Source organism: Neomonachus schauinslandi, chromosome 9 (assembly GCF_002201575.2).
Source record: "Neomonachus schauinslandi chromosome 9, ASM220157v2, whole genome shotgun sequence".
Taxonomy (NCBI): Eukaryota; Metazoa; Chordata; class Mammalia; order Carnivora; family Phocidae; genus Neomonachus; species Neomonachus schauinslandi.
The window spans coordinates 8,937,322-8,955,614 of NC_058411.1; the positions used below are offsets into that span (position 1 = coordinate 8,937,322).

The window sequence follows — 18,293 nt, forward strand, 5'->3', positions numbered from 1 at the left end:
ACCTGGCCGTCCACAGCCCTGAGATCGTAATATTCAGGTGAGGTTCTGGGGCTGGACTCCGCTTGGCTGATGCCAAAAATTATTTCTTCAGTTGAGGCTTCTTGATCCATTCAGATCATGAATCATTATGCATCACGGACATCTCAGATTGTATGTGTTTTGGGATTCTCTTTTGGAGGCGCTTCAACCCACAGAGACAGAAGAGGGTTGGTCCTGAGTCCCCAGGTAGGGTGAGTGGGAAGCAGGGAAGCTGAGAGGCCAGAGAGAATCCTTGCCAGCCCAGCGCCCTGGGCCAGCTCTCCCTGCTCAGCCACAGGAGAGACCTGTTCTCCGTGGTCCTTTGGAGGACTGTGTAGCCGAGTGGGAGCACCAGGAGGGGCGCTGGTGGGGTGTGGGTCTGTCCCCAGCGTCGGTCCCCGCCTCCCCCACCCCCCATGCCGCCCTACGTTCTCGCCTGCCGGCCTGATCTCATGTGGTCCTACCTTCAGCCCCTGCAGCTGCCATGACTCAGCCACCCCAGGAGGGCTTCGACAGGAGCGTGGAGGATGCCCGGGCGTGGATGAAGGCCGTGCAGGAGCGACTGCAGGTCAACGACAACACCCAGGGGCCCCGGGCAGCCCTGGAGGCCAGGCTGCGGGAGACCGAGGTATGCAGAGGCCGTGGCTTCCATGGCTTCCGTGGCTTCCGTAGCCCCGTGGCCTCGGCCTGTCGCTCCCCCTTCAGGCCTCAGGTTTCCAGGCTGTTAAATGGAAGGGGTGTGTCTCCAACTTTGATGTGTTGGCATCTCCTGCGGATTTGGGTTTGAGTGCAGATTCTGATCCAGGAGGTCAGAGTGGGCCCCATCATGGCATCGCTAACATGCTCGGGTGATGCGCTGCTGCTGGTCCTAGGGCCACACTTTCTCAGTGGCCGTCTGGTTCTTCTGTCCTGGCAGAGGCACCATGCGGCCAGGTGGGTCCCCAGTGTCTTCCTGCTTCCCTGCGTCCCTGAGCCTAAGGTCCCTGCCAGGTCTGGGTGGGTCCAGTTCGGCCTTCAGGAGGGTGGAGAAGGGGTTCTGCCCAGTGAGAAGTGACCCCAGGGCCAGGGTCTGGCCTTGCTCCCCACAAGGCAGGGCTCAGGGCCTGTGGTGCTAGGCCTACTAGAAGAGCTGGTGCCCAGGGCCTGGCGTTATGGGGCCCCCATCCAAGGACATCTGCTCCAGGCCAGGGGACAAGGGGGAAGAACCCGGGCATGAATCAGAGACCTGGGTTATAGTCTCCAAGAGGATGTTAAAGTGCTGTGTGACCTTGGCCAAGTCCCTACCCCTTTCTGGGCCTCTGTTTCCCATCTGTGAGCAAAGCCAGGACTGATGCACTTCTTGGGTCACATCCATTGGGATGTTCCTGGAATTTGAATCTTCTGAGTCCTTGTCAGATGAGCTTTCTGCTTCCCTACACGGTCATGTGCTCCTCAATGACCAGAGACAGGTATTCACAATAAAACTGTGCCTGGCGGGGCAGAGAGCATGCGTTCTGGTTTCTTGGACATTCTGTTTAATAGAACAGCTCACTGGATTTGAGTGAGGACAGGCTATGGAGTCTGGACATCTTGGGTTCAAATCCCAGCTCTGCTTCTTGCTGGCTGTGTGAGTCCCTGCAAGTCATTTGACCCTGTTGGTCTTCCATTTACTTCCCTTCTAGAAGGGGATGCTGCTAATTATCTCAGAATGGTGCTTCTCATGCCTCCACTCTGGTGGAATCACATTTTTCACTAGCCTCCCCTGTATCAGGCCTCGGACCATGACCTTGGGGCCCCCCCAGGTAATCGGTTCGTTCCTGTCCCCTGCCCTCAGGTTGCTCCCGACACACACCTTAATTAAATACAGCCCTGCTCCTGCAAGGTAGGCGTGGAGGGCCCTGCCTCTCCCAGTGGCGAATGTTGCCTGCCTCCTGGTAGAGCGCCATCTGAGCCCTCACCATCCTGGGCCATGTGTCCTCCTAGGACAACCAAGAACAAGTGCTTGATGGGGCTGGTTAAAGTCCCCCCACCAAGTGACCATCATAGCAGAAAGGCGGGAAGACTTTTAAGTCATGTGATCAGAGGCTTCCCAATTGGACAGTGAAGTGAGCAGAGAACCCAGGGCTCTTGGAGAACCCCGAGGAGGTCACGTCCCCCAGCCTGGGAGATCAAGGGAGGCCTCTGGGGACAAGTGACTTTACTGCTGAAGCTCAAATACAGAGGAGGTAGTCAGATGGGGGGATGCAGGGGTGAGGGTGGGGAGGAGGGGCCTCCAGGCAGAGGGAGCAGTGTAGGAAAGGCCTGGAGGTGGGCAGAGCCCAAAGCACATGCTTGGAGCCCCAACAAGGCTAGTGATGGGGTAGCACCGAGCATCAGGCAGAAGCAGGGAGCAGGGCCAGAGAGGTGGTTAGGGGTCAGAGGGTGACAGCCTGGAACAGCAAGCCAGGGGGCTTGGACATCTGTTCTGCAACAGGGGGATGATGGATTGGAAATTCGGATGGTCAGGAGTTGAAGGATTCTCCCATTGGAGAGGAGTTGGCAGCCCGCAGCCCCTTCCCACGTCAGACTTGGCCTTTCTCATCAGCAGCATTGTTATTGCCACCAGGAGGCATTTATGCAATGATTAGTCCTCCCAGATCCCCGAGAGAGGGGACCCAGCGTTCATCCGACACCTGTTACGTGCTCGGCGCTGCCCTTTCCGCTTTCGTGTTTAATTTTACGAAAGCCCTGTGAATGTGGTTTTGTTGTCCCTACTTTTCAATAACAAAATGTGATTCCTAGACACAGTGATGAGCCAAAACTCCAGAAATTGATCTTGTCAGGGCTTGAACCCAGGGCTGAGTCCAGAGCGTCACTGGCCATCCCCACGCGGGGGCCTGGGGCAGTGGAGGCAGGCAGGGTCCACCTTACTCCAGGGCTCACTACATAAAGGGGGACAGGTATGCACATAATCCACAGCACACAAGGGTGTCCTGATGTTATCGATGTTATTCTCCTCCTCTAAAACCTTCTATGGCTCCCCATTGCCCACCAAAGGAAAACCAAACTTCACCTGGTGTCAAAGTCTGCCACACCCTACCCAACCCTGTTTTCCGGCCTCAGCTGTTCCAGCACTGTCCCCCACCCCCCACCACCCGCAAGCACAAGTCCTCTCCTGTTGGCAGATGGCCTAGCTGTCCTCTCAGCTGGCCTCTGGCCTATGCTCTTGCCTCTACTTGGAATGCCCTTTATTGAGTGTGGGTGTGGGTGTGCTTGTGAAATGAAGCACCGCCCCCCGCCCCTCACCGTGCCCCAGCTCCTGATGCTCTCCGTCTTGGAGCACCACAGCCCTGCATATGTACTCACTCTCTCAGGGCCTTTGGACCTCGGACCCTTACACCAGCAGGTCATTACCCTCCTCCAAGGCGAGGGTGGTCCTTAGGAAGAGCCCTTGCCCGGCCCAGGGACTTGACTTGGAGCCTAGGCGGAGGCGTCCTGTCCTGGGTCCTTCACTGCTGGCTCTCCCACAGGGCTCGGGCATGCTCTTTTCTGGGCTTTGACATTTCAAAACCAGTTTCGCACCCAGCACGGTGCCCAGCTCAATACCAAACATAGTACTCAACACAGTGCCCAGCACAATGCCCAGTATAGTACCCAGCACAGTGCCCAACTCAGTACCCAGCACAGTACTGCACATAATGCCCAGCATAGTACTGAGCATAGTATCCAGCATAGTACTGAGCATAGTACCCAGCACAGTTCCTGCCTCATCTTGGCTGCACTGGGGAAAGCTCTGACTAACCCCATTCCTCCAGCCTTCCTGATTTAGTTGTTCTTCTCTCCCCTGCGGTTTTCCCTCCATCCAACCCCCACCTGACTGTGGCCCTCACTGACTCCTTCCAAGCAGGATCATTCTGTGGCTGCAGGTCAAGTACCCCTTCCCAGCTGGCTAGTCCCTCTTGCCAAGCACTCCTGGATCTTGCCCTCCATCAGCTATAAAAGAACCTCGCACAGTGAGAGAGCGTAATCATGACAGCAGTGAAGAAAAGTGGAATTTTCTTCTTAAAAGCTTAGGCCCAGCCTCCTGGCCCCAGGCTGACAGCGAATATCCCATTGGTTGATATTTTGATTTGGGGGCAGAGGTTTCTGCTTTGGGCCAGGAGGGGCCTGGTGTTCTGTCCGCCTTTGGGCCTGGCCCTCCTCTCTTTGGTAGGGAAGCCACAGACTCACTCCCCTGCAAAGGGTAGTGGATCGGGGGGTCTGCCATGTCCCCTCTATCCAGCCTGCACCTGTCTGAGCAGGGGAGGCAGGAGAGCAAAGGGCCAGAGGCCTAGAGGAGGTCACACAGTCAGGACACTAGGCTGTGGGAAAAGGGCTGTTGTCCTCAAGGGGACTTTCCAGGCCTGGCTGGTTTGCTGTCTCTGGGGGTGACCGAGAGACTGAGCTCAGCATCTTCCCCCACAGCTGTTGGCTCCCTGGGTTTATGGAGCTAGATTCTGACGGAGCCTCATTTGGGCAGCAGGTATGAGAAGGCCACTCCAACCGCTGCAGAGAACTGTCCCCCAAAGCTCCAGGTTTCTGTGGGTTCCCAGTGCCCTCTTCTATAAAACTGCTGTTACCGTGGCACCTCTCTTGTGAGCTTGGGGTGTGCACATTCTGTCTACTCCTCAACGCCGGGGGTCAGAAATCTCAGGTCCTTCATCAGATTAAAGCTCATGGGATGGTAAGAAATCCCGAGCCTCACTGTGGGACCCCTGCTCCTGAGTGATGTGAAATGTTCTGTGCAGGGGGTGGGTAGTCTCGCTCGGTCCAGAACATTCCACAGGGGCCCTTGGATCTTTGGTCCATGCTAATCACTAGAGTATCTTTGTCTTCCACATCACTCCCTGCTGCTGAGCGGGACTCGGTGTCTCTATTGGGTTCTTGCTGCAGCCATGACCCTCTGGGGCCCTGCTCTATCCCACTGCTTGGCCGGGCCCAAAAGGAAACAAAACCTCTCTCCCCATCTTGGGGTAGCTCCCTGCTCTCCACTCTCCCCGTCCCCCCACCCCCACACTCATAGACCACAGAGACAGCCTGTGGAAGGAGCTTGTTTAATGTCTCTCTTTGATAACACAGGGAGGAGGGGAAGCCCCTCTCTATCATCATCATCACCACCATCATCGGTAACCATTCTCCTGTGAGGTGACAAGGATTGACACCACTGCCCATTTGCACATGTTGGAAAAGGATCTACATCATAGCTCAACCGTTTGGCTCCCCCCAGCCGGTCCCGGTGCCAACCACAGAGAAGGGTCAGAGACGGCCAGCCCCCTGGGATTTCATACTAAGAAGGCTGGCTGCCAGCCCCCAGGGAGACAGGCTGGGCAACAGAGCTTGAGCTGTAAGCAAATGTGCTGTCAGTGAACAGGGATCAAAGGTGGGAAAAGACAGTACTAACAGTGGACAGTTATTTAGTGGCTGACAGTGGAATGTGGCCAGGCGGTGTGCCCCGGGGCTCTCCCTGCATCAGGGAATGTGACCATGACCCTGGGTGGCATAAGGCCCACATTTCACAGGCCTGGAGAATCTAAGTACCATGATGAAGGTCACGCAGGTAGGAACGAGTGGCTTTGGCATTGGAATCCAGTTGTACTTTTACTGCAGAGACCACGCTTTAGTGGCCAAAGAAGTAAATAATACCAATCAATAAGGAGAAGAGCTGATGTTAATCAGAGGCGTACTAATTGCTAGACATGGTGTATTAGTCTGGGTCCTCCAAGAGGCCAGTGCCAAGATGAGATTAAAAGCTCAAGATGTTTTAGTACTGGAAGTCCTAGCCTCAGCATCAGACAACAAAAAGAAACAAAAGGCGCCAAATTGGCAAAGAAGAAATCACTCTTTCACTCTTTGCAGATGACATGATACTCTATGTAGAAAACCCAAAAGCCTCCAGCAAAAAAATTGCTAGAACTGCTACAGGAATTCAGCAAAGTCGCAAGATATAAAATCAATGCACAGAAGTTGGTTGCATTTCTGTATACTAACAATGAAGCAGAAGAAAGAGAAATCAAGGAATTGATCCCATTTATATGCATTGCACCAAATTATATGGATCCCATTACATGCAATGCACCAAAAACCATAAGATACCTAGGAATAAGCCTAACCAAAGAGGTAAAGGATGTGTACTCTAAAAACCTATAGAACACTTATGAAAGAAATTGAGGAAGACACAAAGAAATAGAAAAACATTCCATGCTCATGGGTTGGAAGAAGAAATATTGTTAAAATGTCGATGCTACCAAGGCAATCCCTATCAAAATACCATCATCATTTTTTCACAGAGTTGGAACAAACAATCCTAAAATGTGTATGGGATGAGAAAAGACCCCAAATAGCCAGAGGAATGTTGAAAAAGAAAAGCAAAGCTGGCGGCATCACAATTCCGGACTTCCAGCTCTATTACAAAGCTGTCATCATCAAGACAGTATGGTACTGGCACAAAAACAGACACACAAATCAATGGAACAGAATAGAGAGCCCAGAAATGGACCCTTAACTCTATGGTCAACTAATCTTCGACAGAGCAGGAAAGAATGTCCAATGGAAGAAAGACAGTCTTTTCAATAAATGGTGCTGGGAAAATTGGACAGCCACATGCAGAAGAATGAAACTCGACCATTTCCTTACACCACACACAAAAACAGACTCAAAATGGATGAAAGACCTAAATGTGAGACAGGAATCCATCAAAATCCTAAAGGAGAACACAGGCAGCAACCTCTTCGACCTCAGCCGCTCAACTTCTTGCCAGACATGTCTCCAGAGGCAAGAGAAACAAAGGCAGAACTGAACTATTGGGACTTCATCAAGATAAAAATCTTCTGCACAGCAAAGGAAACAGTCAACAAGACTAAAAGACAACCTACAGAATAAGAGAAGATATTTGCAAATGTCTTATCAGATAAAGGGCTGGTATCCAAAATCTAAAAGAACTTATCAAACTCAGCACCCAAAAAAACAGAAAATCCAGTCAAGAAATGGGCAGAAGACATGCCCAGACACTTCTCCAAAGAAGACATACAAACGGCCAACAGACACATGAAAAAATGCTCAACATCACTTGGCATCAGGGAAATACAAATCAAAACCGCAGTGAGATACCACCTCAAACCTGTCAGAATGGCTAAAATGAGCAAGTCAGGAAATGACAGATGTTGGCAGGGATGCAGAGAAAGGGGAAGCCTCCTACACTGTTGGTGGGAATGCAAGCTGGTGCAGCCACTCTGGAAAACAGTATGGAGGTTCCTCAAAAAGTCAAAAATAGAGCTACCCTACGACCCAGCAATTGCACTACTAGGTGTTTACCCCAAAGATACAAATGTAGTGATCTGAAGGGGTACATGCACCCCAGTGTTTATAGCAGCAATGTCCACAATAGCCAAACTATGGAAAGAGCCCAGATGTCCATTGACAGATGAATGGATAAAGAAGATGTGGTATATATATACAATGGAATATTACTCAGCCATCAGAAAAATGAAATCTTGCCATTTGCAACAACGTGGATGGAACTAGAGGGTTTTATGCTAAGCGAAATAAGTCAGAGAAAGACAATTATCATATGATCTCACTCATATGTGGAATTTAAGAAACAAAACAGGTGAACGTAGGGGAAGGGAAGGAAAAATAAAATAAGAAGAAAACAGAGGGAGACAAACCATGAGCGACTCTTAATCATAGGAAACAAACTGAGGGTTGCTGGAGGGGAGGGGGATGGGGGGATGGGGTAACTGGGAGATGGGCATTAAGGAGGGCACCTGATGCAATGAGCGCTAGGTGTTACATGCAACTGATGAATCACTAAACTCTACCTTTGAAACTAATAATACACTATATGTTCCTTAAATTGAATTTAACTTAAAAAATTTTTTTTTTTTAAATCTCAAGATGTTTGATAGGGAAACGTCTGTGAGAGAAAATGATTTGGGAGCCCCATGAGGCTGGGGGGTTGAGGTCAGTCTGATACAGGTCCGACCCCCCAGTCTAGGAGATCAGGGAGTGTCTGGGACTGGGGTTGGTTCTAAGGGAGTCTGGCCAGGCCGTGGAGCCTCCTGGACCAGTCACCCATCAGAGGAGCCCAAAAGCCTGTAGAAACAGGTCTGCCTTGGTGTTTCTGCTTGGTCACTGGAGGGAGCAGCCAAGGGGCCCTGGGTCAAGCCCACTCCCGTCAGTAGACCTGCGAGGCAGATTCTCACAGCCCCACACACCATGACATGCACCTTGCATTTTCTCATTTCATACTGAAAAAAAAAAAAAAAATCTGGGAGCTAGGTACTATGAATGATCCCATTTTACAAATGAGAAAACCAAGTCCAGGGTGCCAGGCTGCTAATAATGCAACCTGTCTGAGTTCACAGAGCTGGAAGTGGCCAAGTAGGGAAGGGAAGGAAGTTACATCATCAGCTCTGTGGTGGTGCGCTCGTCTCCGAGGCCCCCTGCTTCCAACCTCAGGGCCATTAGCTGGCTGCCCACAGTCACGGGAGAAGGATGCAGGGGCCCCGATGAGAACCCCAGCCCCTCTGGCCTCCAAGTCCTGGCTCTTGCCAACATGCCACTGTCTTGCCAAGGCTCTGCCCGCTTGTATTTTGTCTGACCCCTGGAAACTGGCTTTTGTGTCCACGACAGAAACTATGCCAGCTAGAGCCGGAGGGACGCGTGAAGGTGGACCTGGTGCTGCGGGTGGCCGAAACCCTCCTGGCGTGTTGCCGTGAGGACCAGAAGCCCGAGATCCTGGCCCAGCTGAAGGACATCAAAGCCCAATGGGAGGAGACGGTCACCTACATGACTCACTGTCACAGGTAGGGTGGCTGGGGACCCTGGCAGGCCTTTGCAGCTGCTGGGGACCCTCCTTGGCCGCCACCACACTGTCCTGGGGCCTCCGCCCAAGGGACATTTCTCCAGTCCTGGGATCGCCGGGAACAGGATGTTCTCTTGGGATTTTGGCCAGCGCCGCCTGCCTCTTTCTAATTATAATCAAGCTTAATGATGATAATAGGCAGTGGGAGCCCCCTCGTGTTTTGCCAACAATTAGTTCTTAGTAACTTGCCATGTGTTCGTCCTCCAGCAGAATGGCAGAGTGGCTCTGGAGTGAAAATTGCCTTGCCAGCAATTCAGCCTAGATCTCTGCCTAGACCTGGGAGCCAAGGAGGGATGGGGGTTAGACAGACCAGAGATTGCCCCTTGCTGTGCTGGCTACTTGCTGTGCGGTCTTGGGAAAGTTTTACTTGACCTCTCTGAGCACCAGGCTCCTCATCTGGATAAGGGGTGTCATCAAGTGTTCCTTGAAGGTGGTCGAGAAGATGGAAGAGGATAACAAACGTCAAGGGCAAGGCACAGTAGGCCCTCAGTACACGGGAGCCACCAGTGTCCCCTTCATCTTTATGAAACCAGAATGTTGAGGGCTGGGGTGACTTGGCCCAGTGGTGTCTGCTAGAATTCCAAAGTGGTTTGATGTGGGCTGGATAGGCGGGGCCATCTCCATGTTACAGACAGGGAAACTGAGGTGGGCGAGGAGGCAGGGAGAGGCAGCGAGCTCATGGCACCTCTGGAACCCACACACAGGCCCCCAGCCTTCTGCCCCTCTGAGCCGGGGACAAGCCCCCAGATACTCCTGCGCTCTGGACACTATTAGACACGGGGGATCATGGCCCCATGCTCTCTGTCTGCAGCCGCATCGAGTGGGTGTGGCTACACTGGAGCGAGTACCTGCTGGCTCGAGATGAGTTCTACCGCTGGTTCCAGAAGATGATGATGGTGCTGGAGGCCCCCGTGGAGCTGCAGGTGGGCCTGAAGGAGAAGCAGTGGCAGCTGAGCCACGCCCAGGTGCTGCTGCACAACGTGGGCAACCAGGCCGTGCTCCTGGACCGGCTGCTGGAGGAGGCGGCCTCCCTGTTCAACAGGATCGGGGACCCCAGTGTGGACGAAGATGCCCAGAAGAGGATGAAGGCCGAATACGGTGCGGTGAAGGCCAAAGCCCAGGTGCGTGAGGTGGGGTGGGCTCTAGCTTCGCCCCTGCATCCAGTTATCCGCCACTGTTTACCCATGCAGCTACACGTTCGCTCCCTAAACATCTACCCCCGCCCCGTACTCGCCATCTACTGTGCATCCACCCAACACCCAGTCACCCACCGGCCACCACCATGCATCCACCTGCTCGCCCTCCTACCCACTCCCCATCTGTCTCCCCACTGAACTACCCAATCTGCCATTCGCTATCCCCCCACCCACTACCCATCCCCATACCCCCCAACCATCTCTCTGTACCCACCCTCCCAGCCATCTGTTACTCATCCAGCCATCTCCCACCAGCCTAACCAAGCTCGTATTCACCCACTGTCCATGCACTCGCCCACCCACCCCCTCACTACCACACATCTGCCTTCCATCTACTCACCCACCCACCCCTCCACCTTCACCCACCCGTCAGCCTATGGTGTACCATCCATACACCTGGTGCCGCCTAGTGCTGAGTACACATGTGGTGCTTAGCACGTGTGCACTGACTGATGGTGTGATGCTCGCCTTTGCCCGGCTTCTCTCTTCTTCCCCCCACCCCTCCTTCCCTTCTACCACCCTCCAGCCCTTCCTTCTCTGCTCGATTTTGACCTTCCCCCAATCCTTCTGCCCATTCTTTGTCCCCATACCCACACCTCATTATATCCTTGACTATTTTTTTTACAGATCTTATTTATTTAGTTAGTTAGTTAGTTATTGAAAGTGTGCAAGCAGGAGGAGGGGCAGAGGGAGAGGGAGAGAGAGAATCTCAAGCAGACTTCCCGCTGAGCACGGAGTCCAACGGGCCCATATATCTTTGATTTTTAACCAGTCCGTTGAGTTATCAATTTCCATTACGAGTATTTTTTAAAGAAATTCTGATTTTTCTTTTTTTAATTACCTCCATTGTTCTTTCTCTCATTGTATATATTTTGCCCTCCTTCCAGATAGGGGCTCCATCTGTAAGCATTCTAAGTATACATAGTTTGCAATCTCCATCAGATTGTTCAGGTAGCTGAAGTCCAGAGCCTGACCTGATGTCCACTGGGTCTCCTGATGGGATGAATGATTTCCTTGGGGCCTTTGTAGTTTTGAGCTGTGAGCTTGTGCCGAGCAGGACTCTATCTGTAGATCTCTGTGGCTGGGGCCTGACCCTCCAAGTGGCCTGTGTTTGCTTCAGCCAGGCTTCCCCAGGAATTCACCTTCATGAGTCCTCTGTTCATATCAGTGTGTTCGCTGGGGAGTTCCTGTTTCTAAACTTGAACCCCAAGCCAAAATTCTGTGAGAGGCCCCTGGCTCTGTCCTCTGAAAGGTGATTGTTTTTCTCATTTGTTTTGGTTTTATTTTTATCCCAGAGCCCAAGCTGAAACCCAGAATTCTTTCTTGTATTTTGCATATGGGGAGATTTTTCTAGTTCTCCCTTAAGGGTTCTGACATTTGGCATTGCCTCCTCTGGGCCCAAAGTCTTACTTCCTCCACGAGCCTGAGCACTAAACCCAGGAAAACCTCAAGCACACCTGTGAGTTTAGCAATCTCTAATCTTTGCTTGTGGTCCACTCCATGTCTCTTCCCTTGGTGTGTGCACACACAGGCCTACGTTTAAACAATGCTTGTTAAATTTTGTGCAGCAGTTTTGGCTGTCGGTCGTGGAAGGGTATTCAGGCTTTCTAGCCCACCATACTGCTGGGTCCTTCCTGATTACAGTTTAAGGGCAACAGGCCTATAACAAACAGGGATCCTGGAATGCACTAACAAGAACAGGACTGAGGTCCCTGAATGCTTGGGAAGGGACCTGGGTTCAAGCCAGGCTCTGCTGCTTCCCAGCTGCATGGCCTCGGGGCAGCTCACCCTACCTGCAACCAGGCTGAGGACTGAATGAGCTCACAAGTGAGCCCTTTGAAAACTGCCAGATGGCCTCCCAATAGAAATTTACCTCTACTCTCGATAGCAATGAGAATAAATAGCAACCACCATGGAGCTTGAGACACAGCAGGTGCCCGGAGCTGTTTGTTGAATGAATGAGAGCCCCGCCCTTCAGCTTGGCGGCACACAGTTCCCAAGGCCCCGGAGGGAAGGGACAGGAGGTTGTGGGGCAGCTGTGTCCGGGCCAGAATGGAGGGGCAACGTGGGTAGGGAGCCTGGCTCTCATATGTATAGCCAGTTGGCCCTCCCCAAGTCCTGAGTGGTGGCAAGGATCATGATTCTCCAGGTCTGCCCCTGGGGCCCAGGCAGAGAAGGTGCCTGCCCCCGTGGCCTCCTTGTTGTGACTTTATAGGAAACAGGTGCTCCTATCAATCAGCAGAGAGCCTTTGCAGCATGCAGAGGACAGGAAATGGAAAGTAGTTAGGCTTGTGGGTGTGTGTGTGTGTACACGTATGTGCGTATGTGTGCGTGCGCATGTGTGGAGGGGGCTTGCCGGGGGCCCCTCGTGAGCACCAGTCCTGGCCCACATGGGGAAATGATCACCTCAGAGATCCTCAAGGTCACTCCGGGGGACCCTCCCCTCACTGGATCCAAAAGCTCATAAAGCACGATTCTTCTTGGCGACGTCTATCTTTTCTAAGTCCCTTCGTGTCTTTGGGCTCATTTGGTCCTCCCAGCCTTCTCGTATGGTAGATAGAGCAGGTTTGACTGGGCCCATTTTGCAGACTTAAACAAACATCTAAGTGGCAGGCCCCACTGTCCCACTAGGAAGACTCAGAAGGTTCTAGGCGACGCTCGGGGTAAGCTCTACCCTCAGCAGTGCCTCAGGTCCTGGCCCCGTGCCCATCAGGGAGGGTCACGCTGAGAAAGTGGAAGGCAGCAGTGAGTGGGAGGTTTGGAGCCCCTGGAGGAGGGAGCACTGTGCTTCCTGGGGTTTCCAGGAGGCAGAGACCAGCTAGCAGGGTCTGCGGGGCAGGAGCGTGGGGGTGCCCGTGTTTGCAGGGTGACCTGATCCTGCGTGGAGAAGTAAATTCAGTTTGGCTTTTCCAGCTGTTGGCTGAAGCTCACAGACACTGGATTTTCTCTTCCTGGCCACCAGAGCCTTGGGAGCTCTGTTCTTACTCACGGGGGGCCCTGTCAGCCCGTGGACGGGGAGGGGCTGGTGAGCCACGGAGCTGCTGCTTGTCTCCCCCGGACTGGGCCATAGCAGACCAGAGGTGCCGGCTAGGAAGGGGCCGGGGAGGCCCCTACGAGCCCTCTGAAGTCATATGCAAACCTGTATGAGTGCCTTTTGCTGGGCAGAAAAACTACAGCTTCCTTCAGATTCTAGAGGGGGGCATGAGCTTCCAAAGACAGAATTTACTGAGCAAATCAAACTTTGGCGCTGTCCTTAGTAAGAGATTTTACTTCCAACCCCAAGGTCCTCATTAGTGAAATGGGATATAGCCCCCCAACACACACCAACCCCCCGGGACACAGCCCAGCCTTCCAGCCCTAGACAACAGGAAAATACCCGAGCTCTATCCTAAGCAAGGTGGGGAACGCTGCATGTCCTGGGGTCCCTGAAGATCCTTCGTGGTCCAGATACCTCCTGGGCACCTGCCTTGGACATTGGACAAAGGCCTCACCTTGCATGGAAGGCTTTCCCAAGGCAGATAAGAAAGCCATCCCAGGGCAGGCAGCTAAAACGCTCCTAGCCCAGGGACAGGACAAGGGCCGTGTCAGAATCCCCAGGGACCCAGGCCTGTGCTCAGGGTGGGTCTCCGTGGCGTTGTCCTAGTCCGCTCAGGCTGCCATAACAGAACACCACAGCACAAATGTATTTCTCATGGTTTTGTAGGCTGTGAAGTCCCAGATCAAGGTATTGGCAGATTCAGCCCCTGGTGAGGGGCCTTGTCTTGGTTTGTAGATGGCTGCCTTCTTGGTCTCATGGCGGAGAGAGGGGGACAGTAAGCTTCTGCTGTCTCTTCTTATAAGGGCACCGATCCCATCCTGGGGACCCCACCCTCGTGACCTCAAGTGATCCTAATCTCAATGGTCCCGCCTCCAAATACCAACACGTTGGGGGTTAGGGCTTCAACCTATGAATCGGGGGGTCACAACTCAGTCTGTAGCGGACATGCTTTGTATTAGTCCCTTGCCTTTCCCCAATGAAGAGTCCATTTCAGCATTTCTCAAGCTAGTTAGCAGGTCATAGTTTTCACCCCCTGAAAATCCATGTTTGACTTCCAATATGTTCATTAGCAAAGCCACTGGTGTTGCGGGCGACAGGAGCACAGAGGCACTGTGGGGGCCACCTCTGGACTGTGGCCTTTGCGGCCACCCCCTGGAGGGAGGTCCCAGGACTCGATCTGCTGGCCAAGCTCTGGGGTGAGCAATGGCATATTGTCAACCCCAGACCTCAAGAGTCAAGAATAGAGCAGCCTGGTTGCCAGTGGGGTCCTGCTTGTTTACTATGAGTTTTATTTTTAATCCACCAATTACATTTTGTGAAAGGGCCAGGCGCCCAGCAGCATCCCCCCCCCGCCCCCGCTTCCCGAGGCGGCTATCGAAGGGGGCGTGTCCGTCTGGCATCTGGGCCATGAATCAAAGCGGTTGGCGCAGGCTTGCAGAGGCATCAATCCACGCTGCCCTTGTTAATTGGTTGGGTTTTGACATTCCTGACAACTCTGCCTGCCACCGATGGTTTAATTGCTCGGTCTGATGAGGGAAGGTTGAGGACTCCCCCATTTGTCACCCCTGTCATCCTGCAGCGGAGCCGGCCTGGCCGAGGCTGAATTGTGCTCTGTGATCGTTCTGCCTGGCACAGAGTGGGTCTGGACGCCTGCCCCGCTCGGCCGTGCTGGGCTCCGAGCGTCTGCTCACTCTCATGGAGGCTTTTATTTACTCTGCGTTTCCCAAGCGCCAGCCAGCACCTCATTGCTCATATGCAGGGCCTCCGGCCAGCACTTTCCGGGGGAGACTTCGCTTTGCTACAACATTTATCACCATCATCGTCAACCAGGAGCCCCGCATTTATTCTCTGCTTGTTATTCCTGACCCACTTTCAGAAATGAGGCTTTCCCGGGGACAGGGGCAGCTCTGGAAGGGTTTTGATGGATGCAGACAATCCTACGGGAAGAGGGAGCCAGCACGGGAGGCGTGATGGAGAGGGCCATGGTCTCTTGGTCCACATTTGGAATTCAGGCAGCCGCTGTGCGCTGCTGGTGATGCTCTGAGCCTCAGTCTGTTAGTGGGAGCTCCCAGCTCTTCACTGAAGGACTTGGTCCTGTGCCTTGGTTTCCCCATCTCTAAAATGGGGATATTTTCTCCTCCCTGTCCTGGTTGTTGCAAAGGTCTAAATGAATTAATATTCATATTTTCAGGTGTGGTGAGGACTTTCTCAAAGGGCAGGGAAGTTTTCTGAATCCACATGTCTGTCCACACTTCCCATTCGAGAACTTTTGACTCCGTTTTGGAGAGGGTCAGCGCCCTCCTGGACACAGCCGGCTCCCCGGCTAAGTAAGAGCTGAAGCCAGCAAACAAGGGCCTGTGGGCCAAATCTGCCCCATCTCCTGATTTTGTACGGCCCGCGAGCTGAAAATGGCTTTTACCTCCTTAAAGGGAGGAAAATAAAAAGCAGAATCTTTCAGGACATGTGAAAATGATACGAAATTCACATTCCAGTGTCCACATTTGAGTTTTATGGGAATACAGCTTGCTTTACGGGTTTGCCTCTGGCAGCTTGTGAGCCACAACCTAGCACCTTAACTGGCTGCACAAGACACCACAGGGCGGGTAAAGCCGGAAACACCCACTGTCTAGTCAGCCCACCTCTGGATCGGAGCCGTGATTTTGGAATTGGGCACTGGCCACTTAAAATCTTGTCTAGAAGGCCCTTCAAGAGTTACGTGACCTCCCAACATCAGCCTGGACATCTGCATAATGGGCGGGCTTGGCATCATTGGGAAAATTAAGATCGTGCTTGCCATGTTCCAGGGTTCTAGGCACATAGCGTGTGCTTATGAAAAGGAAGTCCCCTCTTTCGCTCTTCTTGGCTCTCCTTGAAAACTTCTCTCTGCTGGCCACACTCCGTGTTGATTTCTCCCTGCCTTTAGGGAAGCGTTCATTCACAGAGCCACCTTGCGCGGGGCCTGGGGAGGAAGTCAACCAGAGCCCGGTGCGTCGGGAGACCTTGGCTCCCCCGGCGGATGACAAGGCGTGGGCAAGGCCAGGAGGAAAGCACAGGACAGAGGGAAGGCTGCTCACTGAGCCTGGGGGCAGCGGGCCAAGTCGGAGGAGGTGGGGCCTGGAGGTCAGTGTATCTGGGTGGAGCTGCTCACCTGCCCACTCCCGCTCGTGTGACGAGAGAACAGGGGACAGCAAGTGACAGGAATCAAAGGCTCACAGGTATTAGGTGCTGACTAGCTGCCCAGCGTGATTCTGGGGTTGTGTGAGCTCTGCATTTAATCCCACTGCACCCCAATGAGGTGGGGGACTGTTATTATTAACCGTATGTACAGGTGCGGAGACTGAGGCATGACGCAGGCCAGGGTTCAAGCTGTGGGCAGTGGGCTCCCGAGCCCAGGGTGTTGACCGCAGGGCCCTGCCCTTGACCCGTAGGCTGCAGCACTGAGATCTGGGCCTGTGGGCAGTGGGGAGCCATGGAGGGCTTTAGAGAAATGAGGCTGTGTGATCAGGGATATGTTTGAGAAACAGAGTCTCTGGGGGCACAGGTCTTATAACAGGGACACTGCTGTTTCCCCATGACAGCCGCCCTCAGGACACCATCTTGTCCCTGAGTGGTGAGAGCGAGAGTGGGATTGTCTGCAAAGCGAGGTGACTCCAGCTCATGCTAGCAACATCACCTACCCGTGAGGAAATGGGGGCAGCCTGCTGCTTATTTGCATGCCCTGCAGACACGGCTCGCTCGGGGCACAAATGCCATTGGCCCAGTCTTGCCTTCTGGGTTTGAATCTTGGTGCTTTCCTACCCAGGTGACCTGGGGCAAGTGCTCTCTGAGGCATCGCTCCGTGCCTCAGTTTCCCCATCTGTCAAACCAGGATAATAATAATAGTGTCAGCTGATGGGGTGGGCAGGAGAGCTCAATGGGATGGTAATGCACCTCAAGTTCCTCGAGCGGTCCTGGCACGTTGGCGAGTGCTCCAGTGATCACTTTGTGTAGCAGGAGTTGTTACAATGCCCCCGTCTTGAGTGCTACCCCCAGGACATGGCAGGAAAACATGTCGTTGACAGGCCCAGTGTGGACATGCTTTGACCAAGAGTCTCTTGGTTGACTCTAATAAGGTAGAGAAGAGCATCTGGGGATGTCTTTATCTTTGGCAAAAGGACAGAGGGTTGATTGCATCACACACACACACACACACACACACACAGAGGCAGGCCTTGAAGGCCAGGGGCGCTCTGGGCTGGGGACCTTCCTAGGTGGTGACTCTCCTCCCCTCCCACAGGACAGAGTGAGTCTGCTGGAGCAGATGACCCGGGAGCATGAGCATTTCCAGGCAGATGTGGACGAGTTCCAGCTGTGGCTGAAGGCGGTGGTGGAAAAGGTGAGCAGCTGCGTGGGACGGAGCTGCAGACTGTCCACCCAGCACCGTCTGTCCATGCTGCAGGTAAACTGGGCTGTGTCTCTGTCAGAGGGGGCCACTGAGGAAACGCTCAGATATGGGGGCTCTGTGTTGTCGTTTGTTTAATAGGGTGTGCTGGGGGCCACGAGATACAAAATCCATGGCACACAGACCCCACATGAGAAGCATGGAATCTAGTGCAATATGTTTGGGGCCTCTGCTGCTTTCTGGAAATCTCTGAGCCAGCAGGGCATTTGGAAACCCAAGGCGGGGGCAGCGTGGTCTGGACCAGTGGGTCTCAAATAGGGAACATTCCAGCGATGTCTGGAGATACCTTTTGGTGGTTACAGCAGGGGGTGGAGATGCTAATGGCATCTAGTGGGTGGAGGCCCGAGATGCTGCGATGCATCTTGTGACGCACAGAGCAGCCCCCACAATGGAGTGACCCCACTGCAGGTGTCAGAATGCCTCGGGTAAGGAACCCTGGTGTAGGCATCAGGCCTGTGGTGGTGAGAGGCTTGGTCCACTCTGGCCTTCCTGAATGGCTGTGACCTTGAATGAGCTTCTGACGTCCTCTGTAAAGGGAGTGTTAGTTACCGTCAGTAATTCAAGGACCACATTATAAGTTTTGCCATAGATATACAGCCCCTGTACCATTTATTTCATATTTGTACTTAAGGTGACTCTTTTTTAAAAAAAACAGTGAACAATGACCCAAAAACATCTTACATGACTAGTATGAGAATGTTCATCAGACCGTATTTGTCATAGTCCCAAACTGAAAGCAAA

The 18,293-nt window shown here is 53.2% G+C and overlaps 1 protein-coding gene across 4 annotated transcripts in view; it reads left to right on the forward strand.

Moving 5' to 3' along the window:
* Positions 1–484: 484 nt before the first annotated feature.
* Positions 485–18,293, forward strand: part of SYNE3 (spectrin repeat containing nuclear envelope family member 3) — a 52,885-nt gene continuing 35,076 nt past the window's right edge. For 3 of the 4 annotated variants that reach the window (XM_044917871.1, XM_044917872.1, XM_044917873.1), the window contains exons 1-4: positions 503–646; positions 8,647–8,819; positions 9,690–9,999; positions 17,388–17,549. In XM_044917871.1, coding sequence (XP_044773806.1) covers positions 503–646; positions 8,647–8,819; positions 9,690–9,999; positions 17,388–17,549 — 789 coding nt within the window. Of the gene's footprint in view, positions 647–8,646; positions 8,820–9,689; positions 10,000–17,387; positions 17,550–18,293 lie in introns of all 4 variants that reach the window. The other variant, XM_021679677.2, reaches the window with a different exon arrangement.